At 37.8% G+C, this 27,661-nt stretch overlaps 1 protein-coding gene across 5 annotated transcripts in view; it reads left to right on the top strand.

The window, feature by feature from the left end:
* POLR3G (RNA polymerase III subunit G) overlaps positions 1 to 27,661 on the top strand; it is a 56,683-nt gene that overhangs the window by 25,170 nt on the left and 3,852 nt on the right. For 2 of the 5 annotated variants that reach the window (XM_040241534.1, XM_040241533.1), the window contains exons 4-7: positions 7,202 to 7,258; positions 10,736 to 10,786; positions 18,507 to 18,589; positions 23,789 to 23,935. In XM_040241534.1, coding sequence (XP_040097468.1) covers positions 7,202 to 7,258; positions 10,736 to 10,786; positions 18,507 to 18,589; positions 23,789 to 23,935 — 338 coding nt within the window. The remainder of the gene's footprint in view (positions 1 to 7,201; positions 7,259 to 10,735; positions 10,787 to 18,506; positions 18,590 to 23,788; positions 23,936 to 27,661) is intronic. The other 3 variants (XM_040241535.1, XM_040241537.1, XM_040241536.1) reach the window with 3 other exon arrangements.

Here is a 27,661-nt window from a genome sequence, read left to right as displayed (position 1 = left end):
TGAAGAAGGCTTTCTTATCTCTTCTTGCTATTCTTTGGAACTCTGCATTCAGATGCTTATATCTTTCCTTTTCTCCTTTGCTTTTCACCTCTCTTCTTTTCACAGCTATTTATAAGGCCTCCCCAGACAGCCATTTGGCTTTTTTGCATTTCTTTTCCATGGGGATGGTCTTGATCCTTGTCTCCTGTACAATGTCACGAACCTCATTCCATAATTCATCAGGCACTCTATCTATCAGATCTAGACCCTTAAATCTATTTCTCACTTCCACTGTATAATCATAAGGGATTTGATTTAGGTCATACCTGAATGGTCTAGCGGTTTTCCCTACTTTCTTCAATTTAAGTCTGAATTTGGCAATAAGTAGTTCATGATCTGAGCCACAGTCAGCTCCCGGTCTTGTTTTTGTTGACTGTATAGAGCTTCTCCATCTTTGGCTGCAAAGAATGTAATCAATCTGATTTTGGTGTTGACCATCTGGTGATGTCCATGTGTAGAGTCTTCTCTTGTGTTGTTGGAAGAGGGTGTTTGCTATGACCAGTGCATTTTCTTGGCAAAACTCTATTAGTCTTTGCCCTGCTTCATTCCGCATTCCAAGGCCAAATTTGCCTTTTACTCCAGGTGTTTCTTGACTTCCTACTTTTGCATTCCAGTCCCCATAATGAAAAGGATATCTTTTTTGGCTGTTAGTTCTAAAAGGTCTTGTAAGTCTTCATAAAACTGTTCAACTTCAGTTTCTTCAGAGTTACTGGTTGGGGCATAGACTTGGATAACTGTGATATTGAATGGTTTGCCTTGGAGACGAACAGAGATCATTCTGTCGTTTTTGAGAATGCATCCAAGTACTGCATTTCGGACTCTTTTGTTGACCATGATAGCTACTCCATTTCTTCTGAGGGATTCCTGCCTGCAGTAGTAGATGTAATGGTCGTCTGAGTTAAATTCATTCATTCCAGTCCATTTTAGTTCGCTGATTCCTAGAATGTCGACATTCACCCTTGCCATCTCCTGTTTGACCACTTCCAATTTGCCTTGATTCATGGAGCTGACATTCCAGGTTCCTATGCAATATTGCTCTGTACAGCATCGGATCTTGCTTTTATCACCAGTCACATCCACAACTGGGTACTGTTTTTGCTTTGGCTCCATCCCTTCATTCTTTCTGGAGTTATTTCTCCACTGATCTCCAGTAGCATATTGGGCACCTAATGACCTGGGGAGTTCCTCTTTTGGTATCCTACCATTTTGCCTTTTCCTTAATTTTTCTTCTACATGTATATCCTTTTACAAAATTGGATTCATGTTACTTTGTATCTTCCTTTTTTACTCAATAGCTTATTATTAGCATTGTCACATATTCTTTTTTTTTTTAATTAATCTTTATTGGAGTACAGTTGGTGTACAATCTTGTATTAGGTTTTGCTGTACAGCAAAGTGAATCAGTTATACAGATACATATATCCACTCTTTCTTAGATTCTGTGCCTGTATAGGTCATTACAGAGTACTGAGTAAAGTTCCCTATGCTATACAGTGGATTCTTAATAGTTACCTATTTTATTCACATTTTCTTAGAAAATATGATTTTTGATGACTGCGTGGTATTCCATCGTGTGGCTATAACATTATTCATTGTAATGTGTGTGGGGTTTTGTTTTTTGTTTTTTTTTTGCCACTTTTGGTTTGCCACTTTTAGTTCCCTGCTGTTAGATTTAAGATTGTTTTTAGTTTTTTTGCTCATATGTATAATGCTGTGATTTTTATCTTTATACATAAATCTTTAAGCAAATCTCTGATTATTTAACATTTGGGTTAAAATTTTTGAAAGCCTTGACTATATTTTGGCTCACTGTTGTTATCAAATATAAAATATAAAAGATGTATTCATTCATTATGCCAAGGACAGAGAGGAGAAATTGTAGCTGGAGAAGACTTGACAATCTCAGACTGAAAGTGAGAAGTGGTTTCAGAGGAAGGGAATACATTCCTGAGTAGTTATTTAGCACAGTAGAACTATATTGATTTTCAGTTTCTGCCCTTGAATTTTGAAATTAGAAAGATCGATATCATCCTTGAGTTCTCAAAACAATATCATTAAAACATAAGAAATTCCTGTAGTGTCATCTCATTCCATTAATATTAAAAATGCATACCCTTTCCCTCTTTCTAAAAAACTTAGAATTGGATAAGAATCAAAAAGGAAGTCTTATATAGTAATACCACATATGCCTGTAATTGTAAGAAGCATTTTAGATGGGTTTATTTAATATTTCAAAAGAAAGCTGCTTGAAGTTATATAATAAATTATTTGACATTTTACCTCAAAAGTACTGAATTTTTTACTTTCATGATTATGTCACATGCTTTTATCTGTTTAAAAATGAAATTAAAGCTCATTTTAAAGATTTAACTAAGTAAGATTAAGTGAACTAATAAATACCCATTTTTATTGAAAAAAAATGATAGTGTAGGGTATACTTTACCCTTTTTAAAATTAGTCTATAGACTATGGGACATACATACTTAACCAACTGTAACTGTTAGTAAAGTACATATCTAATTTAAAAGTACATCATACCGTGAAGACATTTATTTGAGTCATTAAGACCAGGAACATAATTTTGTTCCTGATTTCTAGGGGTAGCTCTCTTATACCTGGGTCAAAAGGCTCTACCTTTTATAACTGCTTAATGAAGTATTTAAAAGTATAAGGAATAATTTGCTACTGTTTCAGAAGAAAACTCTTGCATAGAATTTTCCAAATTGATCCAAGTATATTCTCTTTGAATATATACATGTTTACCTCTCTTTCCTGATGTAATGTTTTATTAAAACAACAACAAAAAAACCCACTGTGGTTGATATAGTATGTACATATATGGTCTTCCCTGGTGGCTCAATGGTAAAGAATCTGCCTGAAATGCAGAAAACCTGGGTTCCATCCCGGGCTTGGGAAGATCTCCTGGAGAAGGAAACGGCAGCCTTTCCAGTATATTTGCTTGCCAAATCTCATGGACAGAGGAGCCTGGTGGACTAGAGTCCATGGGGTGCAAAAGAGCTGGACATGACTTAGTGACTAAACAACAACTTATACATATATATGTGAATACAGATAAGTATAATATATACTGTAGATAAACATTATATATGTCTATATACATGCACAAATAGTGTGTATGTATACACACCATGAGTGGGAAAGAATTGACCAGACTGAATAGAAGTACACAACTGTCACAGGAAGCCGTGTTCTAGGGAGTATTCCATCACTGTATCCTCACCTCCCTTTCCCCAGCACTGACTTCCTATGTGCTTTAGGACAGAGAGACTTATGGACTAACAATGTAAAAAACTAAATCTCTAGAGACTTGGACAGATAGGGTAGGAAATCTCTTGCTGATAATCAAGTGCCTGGTAGCTCAGGGCATTGAGAGTTTTCACAAAGAACCAAGGGCCCAGAATAAACATTTGTCATGTTGTCTGGTATTCCAGATTTGTTTATAGTGTTCTGAGGTAGAATTAATAGAAGTGACTGGTATTTTCTCTGCAGTGAAATGTATTATTTTTATAATAAAGAGAAAAAAAATCAGTGAATATTATTATTTTAGAGTTTTAGCTCCAAAGGTACACAGAGAACATCTGGTCCAGTGGTTCCCAGCTCAGGTTCCTGAACCACTGGGGTCCTCCAAGCTAGAAACAGGAGTGACAGTGGTGATGGTTCTGTAAGCCATTTTCAGAACTTCAGAAACTTAATGGAAATCCCGCCTCTACCTACATTGTGACCACAAGGTCTCTTATTGAATGAATGGAGTTTGTTTGGTTTATTAACTCTCACTATATGGTAATGGTCCACGAGACCTCATTTTAATTTTTTAGTTTCTTTTCTGGAGCATTTCTTACTATATGTAATGATCGATATTCATAACTTATTTTTTCATAGAGATCTTCCAAGGAACAGAGAGAACTTGCTTTAAAAGAAAAGATAAGTTATTTTGTCCTAGCATTACCTGTATTGGCCATTGGACCGTTTTCTAAATCTAAAGTACATTTTAGAATTTCAGTGATCTTACTTTTCTTGCATCTTGAAACATTTTTCTATTTCATCATCATAGATATTATTTCATAATTTTTCATCAGTTAGCCTCTACCATGCTAGAAAATGGAGAAGGAAATGGCAACCCACTCCAGTATTCTTGCCTGGAGAATCCTATGGACAGAGGAGCCTGGTGGACTGCCATCTATGGGGTCACACAGAGTCAGACACAGCTGAGGTGACTTAGCATGCATGCATGCATTGGTGAAGGAAATGGCAACCCGCTCCAGTATTCTTGCCTGGAAAATCTCATGGACAGAGGAGCCTAGTGGGCTGCCGTCTACGGGGTCACACAAGAGTTGGACAAGACTGAAGAGACTTAGCAACAGCAGCACGCTAGAAAAGACTAAAATATACAAAATGGGAGAATAATGAAATTGCATAGAAGCATTGTGCAATACTGAAATCATCACTGTTACATCATCCTTTAATTTTCTTATTGTGTTGGCCAAAGTATAATATTAATTTTTAAGAAGATATAGAATAATTCTGGAGAGACTCGTATAGTTGTTTTGGTTTTGTTTAGCTTTCATAGAATACAATTTAGAATTCAGAAATTGTCATTTTCTACCCATAACTGCAGAGAAGAAAATTGGCAGAGGAAGATGTTTCAGTTACTGGACAAATCAGAAGAGGAATGCAAAGAGATAGAAAGGAGCCCCTTGATGCTAATATTGCTGGTGGTATTGATGGTATAAGCAGAGCCTCACACTGAGTCTTCAGATGACAGTATCCTAGATGAATTTCCTCAAACTTATGAATCAATAAGTAAACGGTATCTCTCGAAGAATGAAAAGGAAAATATGGTGTTCTTATATATAGTTAATCTTTGAAATGGACCTTATCACATAATAAGGAACATGGAAAATTCCATTTGCTTAAATGACATATGACCATATTTTTTTCTTTTTTGTTGGGTTTTATGTACCAAATATTTGTAACTATACAGCTGTTGAAAGCAAAGGCAAAGACAAAGATGACTGAAAGGAAATAGATTACGTAGAAGTGAAACAATTTATTGGATTAATCATATTAATTGGTAATGATATATTTAATAATGAAAATGAAAATGGCTGGGCCATCCTCTCTTCAACAGAAGTGTGAGCCATAAAAGTTTTTTAAAGCATTATTTTTTGATGGTGCAAATATAAGAAGAATTGGACATAATGATAAGCTAGATCATGTTAATAGAAATATATTCATAATCTAGAATCACTTGGGTGGTGCAGGTGTGAGAAAAGCGGAAGTAATATGTTAGAATTTATTAAAGATGTATTTGAAATCCAGAATCAGGATATATGAAATACTTATATTTAGTGTTTTTACACAACAAACTCCCAATGCAAGTTGATGCACACTTAGCTGTATTCAAAGGATGTTGCCCATTTTGGGTAAATACACCTTCAAAACCAAGGAAATAGTGGAGTATAAGTTTGAGTTTACTTAATGCTTATTAAAAGCAATAATTACTTTTCTTTCTTTTTAAATAACAGCTCTATTGAGATAGTGAAAGAAAGTGTTAATCATTCAGTCATGTCTGACTCTTTGTGACACCATGGACTGTAGCCCATAACTGCCAGGCTCCTCTGTCCATGGGATTCTCCAAGCAAGAAAATCCTGGAGTAGGTTGTCATTCCCTTCTCCAGGAGATCTTCCTGACCCAGGCACTGAACCCGGGTTTCCCACATTGCAGGCAGATTCTTTACCATCTCAGCCACCAGGGAAGCTTTATTGAGATAAAAATCCAGATATATAAAATTTACTTTTTACAGCATACAGTTCAGTCCCTTTGAGTGTAGTCACAAAATTGTGCCACCAACAATACTATCTAATTTATAGAATTGGTTCATCATCTTGAAAAGAGACTCCCATACCTTTAGTATCAATCCCTATTGTCCCCTCCCTCCCTCAGCTCTTGGCACCCTGTAATCTGCTTTGTCTGTTTTAGACATTTCATATAAATGGAATCTTAATGTGTATTCTTTTGTGACTGGTTTCCTTCACTCAGCATAATAGTCTCAGGGTTCATGCATAGTAAAGCATGTATCAGTGTTTCATTCCTTTTTATGGTTGAATAATATTCCATTATATGTGTATAACACACTTTGTTCATTCATCAGTTGATGGACATTTGGGTCACTTCTGCAGTGGGGTTTTCATGAATAATGCTACTGTAAACATTCATATATGTGTTTTTGTGTACCATGTCACTTTTGTTGTAAATCTAGGGTCAGATGGTAAATTTTTATTTTATATTTTGAGGAACTGCCAACTATTTTCCAAAGTGGTTGCACCATTTTATATTACCTACAATGTATGAGGGTTCCCGTTTCTCCACAGCCTTGTTAACACTGATTGGTTCTAGCCATCCAACTGGGTATAAAGTGGTAGATCATTGTAATGCCATCCAACCATCTCATCCTCTTTCTCCTCCTGCCCTCAATCTTTCCCAGCGTCAGGGTCTTTTCCAGTGAGTTGGTTCTTTGCATCAGGTGGCCAAAGTGTTGGAGCTTCAGCTTCAGCATCAGTCCTTCCAGTGAATATTCAGGGTTGATTTCCTTTAGGATGGACTAGTTTGTTCTCCAACCTCGCCTCCTCCTCTCCTTTTCCCCACTGTCTTTCCCAATGGTTGTGAAAAGTGTCTCCCTGAGAAGACTAACTGAATGTGTATATTAAGTATTTGCTTACTTTATTAGAGGTAAGCAAACAGCCCTCCATCCTCACTTAGGTACTTAATACCTCCCAGTTACACGAGATTTAAAGATTGGGAGCTAGAGGCCAGTGTCACAAGAAGAAAAGAGAAGATACATAGCCCTCCCCCACCCCTCTGACTTTTTGTGTAAGTGGCTTCCTGACTTGCCTTTGGGCTTTTGTGAAAATTCTCAGAGATGAATCAGATTATCTGCTACTGAGAACTTTAATTAGGGTTTTGGTCTTTGCTCACCCCCAGCCATTTATTCTTGGGTGCTTCTTGCCACTTCCCTAGATATGTATTACTCTGTTCAGTATGTGTCCAGGAACACATTAAACTCCCTGTATTGGAAATAAAAGATGTTACCTGGTGTTTTTAATTATTTTAAAATTCTTTTTTTCTATCTTTTTTTCCTAGATATTGAAAGATACAGTAAAAGATATATGAAGGTGTACAAAGAAGAGTGGATACCAGGTAACCATAAAACTGAAAATGTTAAAATTAATTTTCAAAGGCTATCTCCCTATCATGTCTTTTTAGGACTAATTTTCTATTTTCACTATAGGAAAATAGAGCCTGGCTCTCTTCCTGTAATTAATTAGCAACATATATCTTTTGAAAACTAAGATGAAAAGATTTTTATATTGTAATACGGAATATTTGAAGTGATATTGTAGAAGTTCTTAGGATTTTTTTTTTTTCTTTTAATAGGGCTGGCCAAACTCATTGGATTTTCCATTTTCATTTGATACAATCACAGTTTTCATCTTTAATACTAATAGTACTCACTTCTGTGTTCCTGAGTGATTTTATAGCTTTTGAGGAGGAACCAGGTCTAGCTTTAAGAATATTTTCAGCCGAACTTGTGTATCTTCCTTTCTTTCCAGCAGGCATAGACTCTTTTTGGTTGTTAATGTGCCTTTTCAACAGAACCATACCTAAGAGAGTTTTTTTTTTCCAACATTCAGAAAATTGCCTTGGTAGAGGCAAGGTGTAAGGGGCTGCAGAGATCTCATCTACTTCATTTTGTAGAAAATTAACAGTTGCTATAGAAACGCAGTGACCTGTCAAGGCAACTTGGAATATTATAGTAAAACCCAGGTTTTCTCATTTCAGCACACTTCCCTGTGACATCTCTGTCCTTCGTGTGTTACAGAAACTGCCTGTATGCAGAAGCCTAAGTCACATTTACAGCACTGGTTGCTTTCCCGAGTTACAGCATCTCTTTTCAATGCTAATTGTTGATAATGTTGTGTCCCTCTGGAAACACTCCTCTTAGGTCTCTCATTTCTTCTACTGCATAAATATTTGTCTCTGAATGATTCTGTTTAAGTCCTTTGTCATGATCACCTGTGGATCATTTATGAAAACAAACATATTAGGTTGGTGCAAAAGTAACTGTGGTTTTCGTATTGTTGAACTTTGTTGTTTGATATTGGAATACATTCTTAAATGTGGTTATGTTATACTTCATTTTAATGCTCATTTCTTGCTTTAGGTGTCTTTTTTTTGGCTAAGGACAAATTACTTGCTGTTTAGGGAAATGATGTTAGACAAAAAGCAAATTCAAGTGATTTTTTGTTTGAGTTCAAAATGGGTCGTAAAGCAATGGAGACAACTCTCAACATCAACAACACCTTTGGCCCAGGAACTGCTAATGAACATACAGGGCAGTGATGGTTCAAAAAGTTTTGCAAAGGAGATGAGAGCCTTGAAGATGAGGAGTGTAGTGACCAGCTGAGAGCCATCATCAAAGCTGATCCTCTTATATCTACACAAGAAGTTGCCAAAGAATTTGACATCAACCTTTCTATGGTCATTCGGCATTTGAAACAAATTAGAAGGGTGAAAGGCTTGATAAGTGGGTGCCTCATGAGCTGACAGAAAATAAAAAAAACTGTCATTTTGATGTGTCATCTTATTCTATACAACAGTGAACCATTTCTCAATCGGATAGTGACATGCAACGAAGTGTGGATTTTATATGTCAGCTAGCAATGACTACTGCAGTGGTTAGACTGAGAAGAAGCTCCAAAGTACTTCCCAAAACCGAACTTGTACCAAAAAAGGTCGTGGTCACTGTTTGGTGGTCTGATGCCCACTGTCAGATCCACTCCAGCTTTCTGAATGCTGACGAAACCATTAGATCTGAGAGGTATGCTCAGCAAATCAACGAGATGCCCTGGAAACTGCAATGCCTGCAGCCAGCATTGGTCAACAGAAAGTGTCCAGTTCTTCTGTACAACAGTGCCCGACCGCACATCACGCAACCAGTGCTTCAAAAGTTGAATGAGTTGGGCTACAAAAGTTTGCATCATCTGCCATATTCACCTGACTTCTCACTAATTGACTACCACGTCTTCAAGCATCTTGACAAGTTTTTACAGGGAAAATGCTTGCATAACCAGCTGGAGGCAGAAAATGATTTCTGAGAATTGCTCAAATTCTGAAGCACAGATTTTTACGCTATAGGAATAAACAAACTTATTTCTCATTGGCAAAAATGTGTTGATTGTAATGGTTCCTATTTTGATTAATAAAGATGTGATTAAGCCTAGTTACAATGATTTATAATGAAGAAGAAGGGTGAAGAAGGCTGAGTGCCAAAGAATTGATGCTTTTGAAATGTGGTGTTGGAGAAGACTCTTGAGAGTCCCTTGGACTGCAAGGAGATCCAACCAGTCCATTCTGAAGGAGATCAGCCCTGGGATTTCTTTGGAAGGAATGATGCTAAAGCTGAAACTCCAGTACTTTGGCCACCTCATGCAAAGAGTTGACTCATTGGAAAAGACTTTGATGCTGGGAGGGATTGGGGGCAGGAGGAGAAGGGGACAACAGAGGATGAGATGGCTGGATGGCATCACTGACTCGATGGACATGAATCTGAGTGAACTCCGGGAGTTGGTGATGGACAGGGAAGCCTGGCGTGCTGCAATTCATGGGGTCACAAAGAGTCGGACACGACTGAACGACTGAACTGAACTGAACTGATAATGATTTAAAATTCACAGTCTGAACCTGCAATTACTTTTATACCAACCTAATATTTAAAGCAAAATTTATTAGTTCAGGAAAAATAGCTTGAGATATAAAAGTATTTTCTACAAACAGTACTGAGTTTTTTATTAGTAGGCAGCATTTTTTAAATCTATTTTCATGTTGCTTCAGTTTTCTGATTGTCTCTAAGCTTAAAAAAGAAAAACAAGTGACAAATTAGAGGAATTATTTAGCTAATGCAGGCAAAATCATTAAATGGAAGGAATTTACTTTTCCATAGCTATTTCTATTTTTAATTTTAAAGTCTTCCTATAATTATTAAATTGTTTAGTTTTACATATATTAGGATTATGGTCACATATTTTAACTTTGAAAAAAATTTTTTCATTATGTAAGAAATACATATCAACTACAGAACATGTATAAAATACAGAATAATTGAATAATAAATTACATTTAAGGAAAATAGCTATAATCCCAACACAAGGAATTACTGTAATATTTTGTTTCCAACCTAGAGCTTTCTCTGCACAAATATACATCTGTTGAAGCATTTACATGTTAGGTTTATTCTTTTAATGGAATTATATATATATATATTTAAAAACTTTAAAAATTTAACAGTATATTATGAATAATTTGTCATGCCCATAATATTTTTCTATATTTTTTCATTATGAAAATTCTTGTACTTGAAATTAATTATATAAATATTATGTAACTTAAAAGAATATTATAGAAATTTTATAAGTATTTCAAAGGTATTTTAATGAATTTTTTTCTTTATAGGAGAAAATATATCACTATTATAGTTTAATCCCCAGCTAAATCTATACAGATACTAAATTTTATTTCCATTGCATGAGGCACTCTCATGTTCTTTAAATAGTTATACCCAGTGACAGTAATTCCCAGAGGAAACAGCCCTTTTTATTTCTCCTTTTGTACACACAGATTGGAGAAGACTCCCTAGAGAGTTGATGCCAAGGAAAAAATGCAAAAAAGGTACATTAACTAATGTAATAATAATCCAGATAGGAAAAGGTTATTGCTTAACTTCTATCTATATGAAATTGTCAATATAAAGTTACACTCAATGTTCTAAATGCTTTTTCTGAAAGTATTTTTGATATTTTGATTATTTTGTTAGTGCTTTTTTGTTTGTTTTCCCCTTAATTAGGAATTTCGAAGTGCTAGGAAAGACTTTTCAATTATGTAGATATTCTCATTTGTATATTTGAAATTTTTTAAATGATTATACTGGCTTTATTTTAAGTTTTTAACTACAACATTTGGAACTGGTAACATTTGGAAACTGGTAGAATAGAACTTTATGGTGTACGTAAAATGCCGAAGTGAAAGTTTTTGTTGTGTTGTTCTTTCATAATCCCACCAAATAAAAAGCTGTTGAGCATCTACTATTGCCAGCCCCTGCGCTAAGAGGGATAAGCCAGTGAGCAAAGGAGGAGCAGTCCTCACCCTCAGAGAGCTTACAGTCAGATGGAGTAAAGACATTCAGCATAGCGCACCATCTTCACTGGGAGGTCAGGGAAGGGTTTGTTGAGGAGACGGAGTTGAACTCCAGATTGAATGATGAGTACGAGCTTGCTGTGATGAGGTCATGGGAGTGACGCTGGAGAAATTGGGTTTGTTAATGTGTTTTTCTTGTTGAGTCTTAAGAGTTCTCTGTGTATTTTGGATACTAATCTGTTGGAAAAAGATTCCTGCTGTGTGTCTCTCCTTTCCTCTTACACCACTGCAGCCTTCACAGCACTTCTGACACTAGATTCAGGGACTTATTTTTTCCTGCATATCAAACAGTTCTCTGCAACACCAACTACTTGTCTTATCATTTAATTCAGTTCTGACACTAACTGGAGTTAGCGCTGATCCCACTAAGGTCTCAGTCCCAGGAGACTGCTCCCTGCTACAGATGTCAGTCGCAAGTATAGTGTGTCTCCAGGTTTCCCACAACTGCTGTCTGCATTGGCTACCAGTTGGAGGTTCCCATGACCCTCCCTGGTGGAATTTGATTTACCTGAACAGCTCACGGAACATGGTGATATATTTACTTATATTTACCAGTTGACTATAATAAAGGTTATGATGAAGACCCAGATGAACAGTCAAGTGAAAAGAGGCAAAAGGTCAAGTCTGGAAGGTCACCCATGCATGTCTGTAGAGTTGGGATGTGTCACCTTCCAGTTCACAAATATGTTCACCAATCCAGAAACTCTTGGAACAGCATACTTTGGGGATTTTTATGTAGGCTTCATCACATAGGCCCGATCAGTCATTAACTCAGTCTCCAGCCCCTTTCCCCTTTTCCAAGGATTCTGATCATGGCTGGATGTATCTGGTAGCCAGCCCCATCCTGAAGCCACCCAGCACCCCACTGAGGGTCACCTTAGAATAAAAGAGACTCCTGTGCTCAGTTGCTTCAGTTGTGTCAACTCCATGGGTGGCTCCTCTGTCCATGGGATTTTCCCGGCAAGATTACTGGAGTGGGTTGCCATGCCCTTCTCCAGGGGATCTTCCCAACCCAGGGATCGAACCCATGTCTCCTGCATTGGCAGGCGATTCTTTTACCTGCTGAGCCATCAGGGAAACTCCAAAAGACACTCCTATTGGCCAGTAGATTCCAAGGGATGTAGATTCTTCTTAGAACAACAGTAAAAAATTACTGTTATCACTTAGGAAGTTTTAAGGGTTTTAGCAGTTCTCTGCCTGGAACCAGATGCTGAGACTAGTATATATTTGTTTCTCTTTCACACAGTCCTTTTTCAAATAGGTCTTTTGCAAACATTTTCTCCCATTCCATTGTTTGTCTCCTTATTCTCTTGACACTGTCTTTTACACAGACGTTTTGAGTTTTAATGTAGTCCGGGTCATCTGTTCTTCTGTTCATGGATCATGCCTTTGGTTTTGCATCTCAAAAGTCATCACCAAGCTCAAGGTCACCTAAATTTTCTCTTATGTTATCTTTTAAGAGTTTCATAATTTTATGTTTTACATTTAGGACTGTGATCCATTGTGAGTTAATTTTTGTGAAGGGTGTAAAGTCTGTGTAAATTTATTTTTTTGCACATGGAAGTCTAGTTGCATTTTTCTATATTTATGTGGGTCTCTTTCTGGGCTCTCTATTCTGTTTCATTGATCAGTGTATTTATTCACCTATACCATAGTTTTGATTACAATAACTTTATAGTATGTTTTTAAAATCAGGTAGTACCATCCTCTAACTTTGTTATTTTTCTTCAGTATTGTGTTGGCTGTTCTCAGTCTTTTGCATTCCATCTATATAGTAGAGTCAGTTTGCTGGTATCTGTAGAATAACTTACTAGAATTTTGATTGAGGTTGCATTGAACTTATAGATGGAATTGGGAAGAAAAGACATCTTGAAGATATTAGCTCTTCCTACCAATGAATATGGAATATGTCTCCATTTGTTTAGTTCTCTGATTTCATTGTTCGAAGTTTTATAGTCTTCCTCATATAGGTCATGTATATATATATTTTGTTAGACTTATACCTAAGTATTTCATTTTGGGAAGTACTAATGTAACTGACACTATGCTTTTCACTTCAAATTCCACTAGTTCATTGTTCATATATAGGAAATCTGTTGAATTTTGTGTATTAACCTTGTATGCTGTAATCCTGCTGTAATTTCTTATTAGTTCCCAGTTTTTTAGCCCATTCTTTCAGATTTTCTACATATTGTCTATGAACAAAGAAAGTTTTATTCTTCCTTCCCAATCTACATACCTTTTATATCCTTTTCCTATCTTAGTGTATTAGCTAAGACTTCTAGTACAATGTTGAAAAGCCCCCTGGAGAAGGAAATGGCAACCCTCTCCAGTATTCTTGCCTAGAAAATCCCACGGAGAGAGGAGCCTGGTGGGCTACATCCATGGGAGCAAAGAGTTGGACACGACTAAGCCCACACAGCAGCATGAATGATACTAGTCATGCCCTAGTGGATCACGAATTTTTAGCAGACTTTAAGGGGCTGAAAAGAATATATCTGATTTGGAGGAATTCATGTTCAAATACATCCCATAACTGCTCATCCTTAGAAGCCCATGGACACATTAAAGATTAGTAAAAGCTTCCAGCGCGTCAGGCTTTTCATTTGTTGAAAAGCAAAACAACAGCAAAACTTTCCTTTTCCATTCTGCCCTCATATTTTTGTTGCATATTATACAATTTTTGTGTTTTGTTCCTGGTAAGCTTGTATACTCTCTTTTTTAAAAAATGGTCTCCCCTGATTTACAAGAAAGTAGATAATACCTAAAGAGCCAAAGACAGAAAAGGTTTGTTTCTTGAAGATCCAGCTATTGGCAGGTGTTATGTTGAAAGAAATAAAAAAATTCAAATATATGCGTGTATTTGGCCAAAGATTTAAAAAAAATGTAAATGTTTTGGGGTTGAAACAGTCTTTTAACAGATTTTAGTAATTTTACACTTTTTTTCCAATTATAAATAAAAGAATTGGGCATTACATAAGACCAGAATAGAATGTAGCAAAAATTGCTGAATGGACTTGAATATGCAGCTATGACTTTCTTGGCTAAGAGATTAATAATTATTATAAGTTTATTTACCTGACCATGTTCTATAAGATCCATTTAGCAGATTTATGTGTTATGAAATTTAAATAATTTGACAAAAGTTCCTTAGACAAAAAGACTTCTTGATGTAATTTACATTCCTAGCTAGTGATTTCTGAAATCAGTAATATATGTTGAGAGCTTGTTCATATATGATATGATATTTTACATGCTACAATTCAGATTAAACAGTCTTTGCCCTCAAGGGAAGCAGAGAAAGTTACCCATCATTAAATCTAGCTATTTTTTTTAATAACTTTTGTTCAAGCAAAACCTCACTAATATATATGTTCAGGAGTCTCAAACTTAGAGACTCCCCAAAGGGCAATTTGGTATAACACAATAAATTGTAAATTCCATTAGTTATGGGTCATGTCCACAATCTAAAAATTTCTTCTTCTGTAGGTTAAATGTTAATCTTTAACAGAATTACATCTTTCCGAGCCATATTTTCCTGTTACCAAGTAATTTCTAAGTATTTAGCTTGATTTTGGGAAAGGATGGTAATACTTTGTGATCACAGTGGGACAATTTTGTAACATTATCAATTTTGTAACATAATATCATAATTTTTATAACATGTCAGTTTTGGTAACTGACTACCAAGATCTATATGTGAAACAATTCTCTATATCCTACAGTTTCACAGTACCCTCAAAATGCAATATTTTTGATATAGCTTAAAAATTACGTATCCCAAAGCCATTAAAGGGCTTCCCTAGAGGCTCAGACAGTAAAGCACCTGCCTGCAATGCAGGCGACCTGGGTTCTATCCCTGGGTCGGGACGATCCCATGGAGAAGGAAATGGAACCCACTCCCGTGGTCTTACATGGAGAATTCCATGGACAGAGGAGCCTGGCAGGCTACAGCCCATGGGGTCACAAAGAGTTGGACACGACTGAGTGTTATTATTGCTTTGAGTTTTCAGATTCATGTGATTGGTATGTTCCATTTAACTATTTTATTCTTCATTTCAAAGATAATACTATGTTGCCCTGAATATAACCTCTTTCTCATCTCTTCAACCACTGGCAAATGTGTGTTTATTCTGCACTTGTTTGTTTTTTAATTGAAATGTACTTGATTTTGTTGTTTTTCAGTCGCTCAGTCATGTCCAACTCTTTGTGACTCCATGGACTGCAGCACAGCAGGCTTGCCTGTCCTTCACCATCTCTCTGAGTTTGCTCACTCATGTCCATTGAGTTGGTGATGCCATCCAACTGTCTCATCCTCTGAATCACCCTTCTCTTGCCTTCAATCTTTCCCAGCATCAGGGTCTTTTTCAGTGAGTCAGCTCTTTGCATCAGGTGGCCAAAGTACTGGAGTTTCAGCTTCAGCATCAGTCCTTCCAGTGAACATTCAGGGTTTGTTTCCTTTAGGATTGACTGGTTTGATCTCCTTGCAGTCCAAGGGACTCTCAAGAGTCTTCTCCAACACCACAGTTCAAAAGCATCAATTCTTCAATGCTCAGCCTTTTTTTATGGTCCACCTCTCACATCCATACATGACTGCTGGAAAAAAACATACCTGTTGACTATATGGACCTTTGTCAGCAAAGTAATGTCTCTTTTTTCAAAGCACTGTCTAGGTTTGTCATAACTTCTCTTCAAAGGAGCAAGAGCCTTAATTTCGTGGCTGCAGTCACTTTCCTCAGTGATTTTGGAGCCCAGGAAAATAAAGTCTGTCACTGTTTCTATTGTTTCCCCATCTATTTGCCATGAAGTGATGGGACTGGATGCCATGATCTTCTTTTTTAAAATGTTGAGTTTTAAGCCAGCTTTTTCATTCTCCTCTTTCACTTTCATCAAGAGGCTCTTTAGTTTTTCTTCACTTTATGCTGTAAGGGTGGTGGTATCTGCATATCTGAGCTTATTGATATTTCTCCCCACAGTCCTGATTCCAACTTGTGCTTCATCTAGCCTGGCATTTCTCACGATGTAAGGGCTTCCCTTGTGTCTCAGCTGGTAAAGAATCTTCCTGCAATGTGGGAGACCTGGGTTTGATCCCTGGTTGGGAAGATCCCCTGGAGAAGGGAAAGGCTACCCACTCCAGTATTCTGGCCTGGAGAATTCCCTGGACTACAGTCCATGGGGTCACAAAGAGTCGGACACGACTGAGCGATTTTCACTTTCACTCTGCGTATGAGTTAAATAAGTCAGGTGACAATATATAGCCTTGACGTGCTCTTTTCCCAATTCTGAAGCAGTCTGTTGTTCCACGTCTGGTTGTAACTGTTGCTTCTTGGCCTGCATACAGATTTCTCAGGAGACAGGTCAGGTGGTCTGGTATTCCCATCTCTTTCAGAATTTTCCACAGTTTGTTGTGATCCACATAGTCAAAGGCTTTACTGTAGACAATGAGGCAGAAGCACATGTTTTTCTGGGATTCTCTTGGTTTTTCTGTGATCGAATGGATGTTGGAAATTTGATCTTTGGTTCTTCTAAATCCAACTTGTACATCTGGAAGTTCTAGGTTCATGTACTGTTGAAACCTACCTTGGAGAACTTTGAGCATTACCTTGCTAGTATGTGAAATGAGTGCAATTGTGCTGTAGTTTGAAAATTCTTTGGCATTGCCCTTCTTTGGGATTGGAATGAAAACTGACTTTTTCCAGTCCTGTGGCCACTGCTGAGCTTTCCAAATTTGCTAGCATATTGAGTGCAGCACTTTTACAGCATCATCTTTTAGGATTTGAAATAGCTCAACTGGAATTCCATCATCTCCACTAGATTTGTTGATAGTGATGCTTAGGCCCACTTGACTTCACACTCTAGGATGTCTGGCTCTAGCTGAGTGATCACACCATCATGGCTACCCGGGTCATGAAGATCTTTTTTGTGTAGTTCTTCTGTGTATTCTTGCCACCTCTTCTAAATATATTCTGCTTCTACCATTGTTGCAGTTTTGGCCCTGATGTCATAAATTGCCAGTTCAAATTTTTAGTAAAATGTCTGGTTGTATAACAGAGCAAGATGAGCATAGCCTTTAGCAGGTAGCCGTTGCTATGTGTCATTACTCTGCGCCGTTACCAAGCAACAGGTCTTGCTCAGCTATTGCTCGTTGCCTCAGTGGCACTGTCCCCAAGCAGCCAGCTGTCAATGAGGGACCACTGGGGAAGTGATTCAGTCAAGGATTGGTGGTGGGTGGTCATCATGTGGAGAGTGAGGTCAGAGGCAGATTTAGGCCTTCTGCCGGAGGCCCTTCAGCTTACCCAGTCTTGGGCCAGCGGCTGAGCAGGAGGGCCCAGGGAACAGACTGGGGACTGTGTCCTGCTGGGCTCCAGAGACTTCACTAAAGCCCTCCACTAGCGGTGGTTCAGGCCTTCGGTGAGCCTTTCCCCCATACCTGTCTCTGCAACCTAATAGCAGAGGCCGTCTGTCTGGGTCACAGTCCGTGAGACCTGGTGCCTCCCTTTGGGGCACCTGAGGAGACTGAGGGCCAGTTGAGTTGGGTGCCTAACTCCCTCAGGGATGACAGCTGAGTAGGATGTGGGAACCTGGCCCTGAAGAAGCCGCCAGCTGAGATTTGCCTCCTCTTAGCCAGGACTGGGACCTTGGAGGGTGAACGTCGTGCCTTGGGACTTTGCCCTTTCTTGTCAGGACAGAGGATAGCGTTCATCTGGTAGAGGTTTTCAGGAGCATCATTACCTGATCATGACCTGACTGAGCAGTCTGCAGCTACTAACCACGCCCATTCCTCACCTTTTGCTTTTCAAGGGACTTACTGAAAGCTTTCAGTAACTTGGGGGTTCCTAGGGCATGAGCCACGTTTGTACATCTCCCTGTGCAAATCTGTAATAAACCTTTCTCTGTTCCAAACGCTAATGTTTAGTATTGATGGGCTTCACTGTGCATCAGGCACACGGGCTTGCGATTTCGGTAACAGTTGCAGTCTTAGAAAATATCCTATTAAGTGATTATCATTTACTCCTTATCATAGAAAATTGCTAATGTGTGCTGATTTATTTTTTTCATTCTTTAAGTTAATTCAGCCTGCAAATTAGGTGTCCAGTGTGCCATACCACCCTGCTAGATGGCATATTAAAAGGCGAAGACATTCAATACACAATTGCTGTTATACAAAAATGTGTTACCAGTGGTTTTACTTCAGCAGGCGCCAAATCCAAAAGGGCAGAGGATGCAGGCAAAGGCCCTTCACTTACAAATCCTGTGGATGTATTAAAAAAAATTGAGGTAAGGTTTTCTTCTCACTATAAGAACAGACTGAGAAAATATCATACCTCTTTTTGTCTTCTGCAGCCTTTCCACCTTCTGTCTCTTTTAAATGACTTGTGAATTTGGCAGAGTCAAGCCCAGCATACAGGGTAGCTAGCAATGTTTGAACAATGTTGGCTGGGAGCTATGGGGGCTCCATCCTATTCTCTCTACTACCTACCTGTTAGCTTGCCTTACCTTCTATCATCTGCCTCTTTTCCACTCTATTCTTCTTTTCCTCTTGAATTATGCATGGGAAGGAAACATAAATGTATATCTCTAAAAACCTCTCATTTTTTTCTCTTATTGGTATATGTGTATTTTTAATGCTTTCATTCTGTCTTATGTCTAAAAGATTCTATTGAGGGAAAATCCTTTCTTATGGCACTTATTTTTATTGCCTTTTAAAAAATATTTGAAAAATAAAAAGATGTAAAATTCCAAAAATTAATAAACTGAAAATATGCCCTCTGATCCTTGCCCCTAGCCATCCATCCAAGTCCCCTATTAGAGACAGCCAATGTTACCAGTTTCTTATATATCCTTCCAGAAACATTTTATACATAGAAAATACTATTTTTTTCTTTTTAATAACAAAAAGTAACATATTGCACTCTTTGCCTTTTTATCTTATTACTTAAATTATGTTGGCTTCTGTATCAGTCTACAAAAGAGTTCCATCATTCTTTTCTTTCTTTATTTTGGCTACACTCTAAGAATGAACCAATACATTTAATCAGTAACCTGTTGATGGACATTACGTGCATGGCTGTCCTGGCTGTGATTGTTCGTTAAAAAGTATTTCACAGAGGATAGGGAGCTCTGTGAAATACCAGAGGGCTTCCCAGGGGGCACTAGTGGTAAAGAACCTGCCTGCCAACGCAGGAGACGTAAAGAGACGCAGGTTCAACCCCTGGGTCGGGAAGATCCCCTGGAGGAGGGCATAGCAACCCACTCCAGTATTCTTGCCTGGAGAATCCCAAGGACAGAGGAGCCTGGCAGGCTCCGGTCCATAGAGTCGCAAAGAGTCACACAGGACTGAAGCGACTTAGCACACACACGTTTCATTTAGTGTTTCACTATTAGAAGTAACGCTAGGACTTCCCTGGCAGTCCAGTGGTTAAGGCTCTGAGCTTTCACTGCAGAGGGCGCACGCATTTGATCCCTGGTTGGGAGACTAAAATCCCACATGCCATATGGCATGGCTAAAAAAAAATTTTTTTAATTAAAAAAAAAAATATATATATATTTATACGTATATATATATACACAGTGGAACAGTGAATCCATGTTAAGTATGTGATTTCACTTGTGTAAGGTAGATTTCTAGAGGTAGATATTTGCTAGGTTAATTGTTATAAGTACTGTGTAATATAGAAAATATAGATACTTTGCATAAATAATGGCAGATCATTCTCCATAGAGGTTATTCCAGTTTATTCCCTTATTCCCACTGAATGCATGAATTACCTTGCATTGATGGTGATAGTGATGATGATGATGATGATGATGATATAATTATGATAGCAGCTGTTGCTTTTTGAGAACTTTTTTATATAGCGGGCTCTTTGATGAGCTATTTACACCGTTATGTTCTTAAGACTTCATAACAACAAAGAGAATAGGTATTATTATTCCTTATTTACCAATGAGGAAGTCAGGGCTTTAATACTTGCCTGACCAAGATAGCATAGCTACATGGTAACTGAAACTCATCTTTTTTTTTTTCTCATTTTTCCTTTATGGAAAAATCTTTCATTCACCCTTTAAAGATAATCTGTGAACATTGCTTTAAGTTTCTACTCCCTGCAAGGTGCAGAATGAGCACAGCTGATGGAAGGCACTTAGGAACAATCTCTGATTTAAAAACCTCAGTGTCTAAGGAAGAAGGTAAGATGTGAACTGAACTACTTTAGTGTTAAGGATTAGGACTTAGTTGGCTGCAACACAGAGGTGGTGGTCCCTGGTCAGTGTCTGAAGGGTTCCCTGCTGCCCGGGACCGCCTTTCTCAGCCATGGTGCCACAGCCTGTCTGCCGCACTACTCTGCTGCCCTGACCTGTTCCTCAGGCTCCTCCACGTCTTTGTTCTAAGCTTGGAGATCTTGGTTAAATTTTACTTTTGACCAGTACAGGCACTGAAGATCACTTGTCTGAAAATCAAGCTAGGAGGATTGTTGAAGGAATAGCGATAAGTGTCAGGTTTAACTGGGATGAAATGATGGATGAGGTTGCAGAACTAGCCACCTTGTATTGATTGAACACAGATTCTGACTGTTCTTAAAACTTCCTGGAAAGAAGTTGCTCAGATGACGTGTACTATAAGGAAATTTAGTCTGGACCTCTGGATGTGGTTTCTCCTCAGAGCAAATTGTATCTCCTTATGCCCTAAATTTAAACACCTTTTTTCATCACGCACATTGTCAAAACTGGAGTTTTAAATCTAGAAATCCCAATAAGTTAGCAACTTTAATAGAACAGTTAGCTTCCGGATGACTCAATTATTCATTTCTTCAGCAAAAGTCGTTGTAGGTTTTCTTTAATAAAACTTCTGTGGAGAGGGAATGGCATCCACAGTCACATCTTATGGTGGGATTAGTCAGACAGCAGTCAGCTAATACTTGGGCATATTTCTGTATGACATGCTTCTAGGTAAATGTCTCTGTTGGGTGGTCTACAGTAGTTAAACAAAAAGGACTGTTTCCTGCCCATAAGTTAACTGTTTTTAAAGTGTTTGCCCACTGTGTGTTTTACATTGTTATTCCTGTTGTTCTTAAATCCATAAAGTAGTAAGGGCAAATAGTTACATCTCACAGAAGAGAAAATGGAGATTACTAAATAGACAGATGAAGACTAATAGCCTAACACAAAGGGAATGACTTGATGAGACAGTGTGGGAGGCCATTTTTCTAAATTTTATAAATCTGATATTTCTTAACTGATTTAGGTATTTTATTGGTTTGATTTACGTCTACGTGATAGAAATACAGTTGAGGTTATTTATTTGGAGATAATTAAGATGGCAGCATTGGAAATCAAGACCTCCCACTCCCTACATAGACTGAATGAATTCTATATTTTAAAAATATTTTTACATAACTGGTTTAAATAATTCTATTGCTAATTATAAAATAAGAGCTAACAGCATGATTTTTCAGATATAGTGTATACTTTGCACAGAGTTAAAAATAGCCCTACAATTCACTTTAAACTACAGTCTTGTGGGATGTAGGCCTTTTTACTAGGGTTTGATTAAAATAGAAAATAAAAATGTTATATCTTAATTAACATTAACAGCATCATTTTATATATAGGTGTGTATCTATAGACATTTCAAAATATCTGTAAATACTGTTTTGTTTACTTGCAATTTTCCAAATGGACTGCCAGTTGGTAAAAATTGCACACATTATATTGTAGTAATAACTCATAAAAGGTAACATGGGTCAGTAGCCCCAGTATGAAGATAAATCATCTTGTATCTGTTATCTTCATTTTATTTGTTCTAGCTAAGCGGGGTAGGGTGACAAGAAAGGTGGAGTTTGAATTTTTATTAAAAATTGAGACTATCTGATGTAGTCATTCATTGCCTTTCAGTTCAGTTCAGTTCAGTTGCTCAGTCGTGTCCGACTCTTTGCGACCCCATGAATTGCAGCACGCCAGGCCTCCCTGTCCATCACCAACTCCTGGAGTTCACTCAGACTCACGTCCATTGAGTCAGTGATGCCATCTAGCCATCTCATCCTCTGTCGTCCCCTCTTCCTCCTGCCCCCATTGCCTTTGCTTTCCTTAAATTTATATTTGAGTGGATTTTTAAAAATATTTAAGAGCCAAATGGAATAAAGTTGTAGTTATGCCAAATACAAAGTATGTTTTCTCTCTGTATGTAATCTACAGAGCAAATATCTTACAATAAGGTGCAGTATGTACAGATTTATGAATTAGTGTTCTGATTACTGATTAAGAATAATAATGCTTTAGCTAAACTGATCTTATGCCTCAATTATGAGTATTAATATATAAAACTCTTGCTGTTCCCCACCTCTTAGAAAACTTGTGAAATTCTGTCACTTGTGCAAATTAAACATAGGATAGATTAGTGAGTGGATAATAACAGTAATGAAAACAGGTCACTTTTATCAAATGGAAAATAAATGTTGGTAGTCATAATAGAAATATAAAGGTATAATCTTAAAGTTAAATCTGTGTCTTACGAGAGGTGGCGTAGTGATCTTAACAAGGTAAGTGGAGCCATCACATAATCAAAGATTTTCTAACTCTGTATCTCTTCTTTGCCTCCATTCTTAGGAGTGTTAATAAGTACTAATATTGACTCAGATTTGAATGTTAATCTCTCTTTTTTTCAACCTGCCAGATACATTACGAAACAAAAATCCTTGGATATGGGAAGTAAATAACGAGAGAGAACAGAGATAAAAACATAGATATCACATTTTACAGCAGAAACCAACACAACATTGTAAAGCAATTATCCTCCAATTAAAAATAAATTAAAAAAAAATAATGACATGTTAAAAAACATGGATAATCTCCAAATAGGATAATTCACCCCAAGATGACTTGATATTATTTTAAACAGTTTCAGTTAGCAGCTAAAACATAGACACTTTGAAATGTTACCATTACATTCTTTTTTCTCCTTTCATGAAGGAGAAGAAAAACTAACATTCTGAAAGTTCTTCATAAGCTGAATCAAAATAATTTAGAAGGAAGTAGGATAGTAATCATAAAAATAAAGCACTATGCTGTAGAGCCGAAATCGAAGCATTACCCAAGACTGAGGTTTTTGTGTGTTCTTTTTTTTTTAATATTTTTATTTATTTGGCTGCATAGAGTCTTTCTTAGTTGTGGCACATGGGATCTAGTTCCCTGACCAGGGATTGAACCCAGCCCCCCTGTATCGGGAGCACAGAGTCTTAGCCACTGGACCACCAGGGAATTCCCCCAAGACTGAGTTATGAAATAACAAAATCAAAGAAGGCAACCCATCTAATGACGAGCCAATGAGTACTTCCTTTCTTGAGGTAGCTCACAGAGTCCTAGGTGAGGGCCTGGAGGTGTTGCTAAGAGAGGGTTAGAATTAGGTGGTAGGTTCTCTTGAGGTTGGGCAAGAATGTCAGAGTGGTTTCCATTTAAATTAATGAAGCTCATTTATACCAGGAATTGGAAAAGAAAGGTGATGGTGAAAAATCAGATGAGGAAAATGAAGAGAAAGAAGGAGGCAAAGAGAAAAGTAAAGAAGGCGATGACGATGAGGAAGACGATGCTGCAGAACAAGAGGAATATGATGAAGAAGAGCAAGAAGAGGTAATGGTCTATCCTGGGAGAGTAGCAAAGTTCCTAAACTTAAGGGTGATCTAATAAGGAATCAGATATGTGGTGTATAACTCAAATGTTAAACAAAAACCAAGTTGATGGGAACCAGGGGTATATTATTATCCATGGCATCAACTCTTTGGTACTAGAATTATAGCATTGAAATTATAGTGATACCAAATGGAACGTAGGAGGGGGAATCCCAGAAATACCATCAGGTTTTAAATCCCAAAGTGCATGTGGGTGCTATCAAAGAACATTTATAATTCAACCTCAAGTATGACTGAGTCAGAACTCCGTGTTTTAGATTTGGGATTTCCAACTTTCAGAAACAAGGTGCATTTCAAAATAAGCTGGAGTCAATCAAGCAGGGTGATTTTGTTGGTCACGGCCTCTTTGGGACTTTGTAGATGCCTCACGTAAGAGTTTCTTCTGTTGATACATTCCAGTGACCATTGTCTTTACCCCATTTCAGCTTTACACACCACACTGATGAATCTTTCTTTCACCTGAACTGCTCCACCTAAGAAATCTTAATTATATGCTACAATTACTTTGCCTTAAATTTTGGTTTTAATGAAATGTATATTGGTGTGCAGGAAGGGTATTGATTCATTTTTATCTGCTTCCAAATGGCTAGCCAATTGCCTGCCTCATGTACTAAATAATTTTCTTTCTGCATTGATTTGCAATTCTCCTTCATCAGCTCTTAGATTCCTTCATCTGCTTAGATGTATTTCTGGCCTCTGTTCCATTGATCTATGTCTCAATCATCACTAAGACATTCCAATTAATAGAAACTTCTCATTATTTGTTAATATTTTAAGAGCATGTTACTGTTTTGTGAAATTTTCCTGAATATTCTTTGGCTTTTGAAATGCTCTGTTTATAAAGTCTAGACTTGAGTTGAGCTGTTTGAAATTAACATCTGTCCTAACAAGAACAACAAACATTAGATTTCTAGTAATTTCAGAATTCTATATAGAGTATTAAACACCACCAATGGGTTCATATAACTGTATTTCATTTTTAAAAAACCCAACTTTCTACTTTAATAAACAAATGATACATATTTTAAGGGTGAGGCTAGGTGAGTCTGGGTGTAAGCAAGCTCAAAGCCTTTCCATATTTAATGTTACTCTCTTTGCTCTTTCTAGCAGTAACTAATGAAAAATTACTAATTAACTCATTGCAGAAGGAAATGGCAACCCACTCCGGTGTTCTTGCCTGGAGAATCCCAGGGATGGGGGAGCCTGGTGGGCTGCCATCTATGGGGTCTCACAGAGTCGGACACAACTGAAGTGACTTAGCAGCAACTCATTGATATATATATATATATATTGAGTATGTGATAAGCATTTTGTTTGGAAGAGTAAAATGGAGCGAATTGGCTATATAACACCTACATGTAAAATTGAGAAAATATGGACTTTTTCTTCAGCCTTTTGAATGTTGTCGTTAAAGAGCAGGGGCCCAAATGAAGCCAAGAACCCTTTACGCCATCAGTTTCAACAGGTTCTGACTCTGTACCAGTCTATGTATCAAGATTACTAATCTCACAGAATTACCAAATGTGAGTCGCTGAACCTACTTGGACATGCTCATGTCTAAACCCAAGTAGCATCTGCTCAATTTGAAATGCAGTGTCTCTTCCTTTCTCATTTCCACTTGTCTGTACAAACTGACTAGCTTACAGTTCCACACCGGTGTCCTCAGCAGGGTCTCGTGTACAAGGTGGCCTCACCAGAACCATGCCACCCCTCCCCCACACACTACCCCCAGGATTCAGCCGGGTTTCCAGACTGTTGGATTTCTTAGCACCAGAGAAACCAGGACAACTTCCTAGATATAGTAAGGGTCTGAGCTGGAAACAGGAAATTAAAGTGTTTAGGGAGTACAAAGTAATGAAAGACATATCTGAATAATACAAGTTACCTTTCTTACATTATTTATATAAATTTATATATAGTATCCCGCCATGCAGATCCTAAAAAAGATGATATCCAGGAGACTTTCTTTTGAGAATAGTCTCTATTTCTTAATTACTCTGTGATAATTCCTGCTATAGATAATAGAGATATAGAGATTAATTTGGCAGGGGGTGAAGTAGAAAAGCTTTGTGCTTTGCCAGGCAAAGGGGGCCACAGCAGGCTAACACCCTCAAAACAATATCTTGGAGGTTAATTTTTTATGGCAAATTTCAATCATGTTCAAAAACTAGTGACTAGTAATAAAAACACCTACAGACTCAGCACTCAGCTTTAACAATCATCAATTCTTAGCCAGCCTTTCTGCCGCTCTTTCATCCACCCAGTCCACTCCTGCCCCTCAACACCCTTCAGAACCCCAGCTGCCTTGGATCATTGTAAAGCAAATCCCAGGCATTGTATCATTTCATCCATAAATATTTCAGTCAGCTCACTCGCTCAATCGTATCCGACTCTTGGCAACCCCATGGACTGCAGCACGCCAGGCCTCCCTGTCCATCACCAGCTCCTGGAGATTGCTTATGTGCATCAAGTCAGTGATGCCATCCAACCATCTTATCCTGTCATCCCCTTTTCCTCCCGCTTTCAATCTTTCCCAACATCAGGGTCATTTCCAGTGAGTCAGTTCTTTGAGTCAGTTGGCCGAAGTATTGGGAATTTCAGCTTCATTATTTCAGTATGTACTCAAAAATAAGGGCTCTTTATCACAGTAACATTATCATAGCTAACAGAATAAAATGTATTTCTTTAATATCATCAAGTATTAAACCAGTGTTCAGATTGTTTTAATTGGAAAAAAATGTTTGCTTGTTCCAGGTGGAATCCAGTGACAGTGCATGCACCGCATGGTTAATAACTCCCTTAAATTTCTTTTAATCTATATCCAAAATGGATTTTTGAATTTTTGGTAGAAAGCAGAAATATCTTGAGTCATTTACATGGATAGTAGATGCTAAAGCTGAAACTCCAGTACTTTGGCCACCTCATGCGAAGAGTTGACTCATTGGAAAAGACTCTGATGCTGGGAGGGTTTGGGGGCAGGAGGAGAAGGGGACGACAGAGGATGAGATGGCTGCATGGCATCACTGACTCGATGGATGTGAGTCTGAGTGAACTCCGGGAGTTGGTGATGGACAGGGAGGCCTGGCGTGCTGTGATTCTTGGGGTTGCAAAGAGTCGGACACAACTGAGCGACTGAACTGAACTGAACTGAGTCTTACTCACCCAGAAGAATTGGAATGTTCCCAGGGGATTAATCTCTCTTAAAAGAAACTGAGCCACCCTAGATAGAATGTAATATGTCATCTTCTATATTTGATTCACTATCTTGAGGTCTTTTATTTATTTTGATAGGAAGCAAAAATCTCTGCTTATGCTCAGCTATTATAACTGAAAACCTTAGTTTTGGTGTAGTCAAATGAATGTTAGTGTAAATTGGCTTCATTTATTGTTTGTACATTTGTTTGGAGTAAGTGTATCATCCCTCCTCTAAGGTATAATGAATGAGATGTATGCTGGTAACGTGTAATGGGCATCCATATATGTTCTCTCAGCTAGTTGGTGCCTGAGACTAGTAGGGGATGGTGGTCTCGAGGAAGAAAGAGCACAGGTAGATGTGTGAAAGTTAAAGTTTCAAGCACTGAAATAACAGAGACTTTTAAGCCTGGCATAGTTTCTAGTTACCTAACTTTGGTATTTATAAACTTATGTTTAAAGGGATAGCCCACAT

Source organism: Oryx dammah, unplaced genomic scaffold (genome assembly GCF_014754425.2).
Source record: "Oryx dammah isolate SB20612 unplaced genomic scaffold, SCBI_Odam_1.1 HiC_scaffold_5, whole genome shotgun sequence".
Taxonomy (NCBI): domain Eukaryota; kingdom Metazoa; phylum Chordata; class Mammalia; order Artiodactyla; family Bovidae; genus Oryx; species Oryx dammah.
Note: the sequence above shows the minus strand (reverse complement) of the source record. Positions and strands in the feature narration are given on the sequence as shown.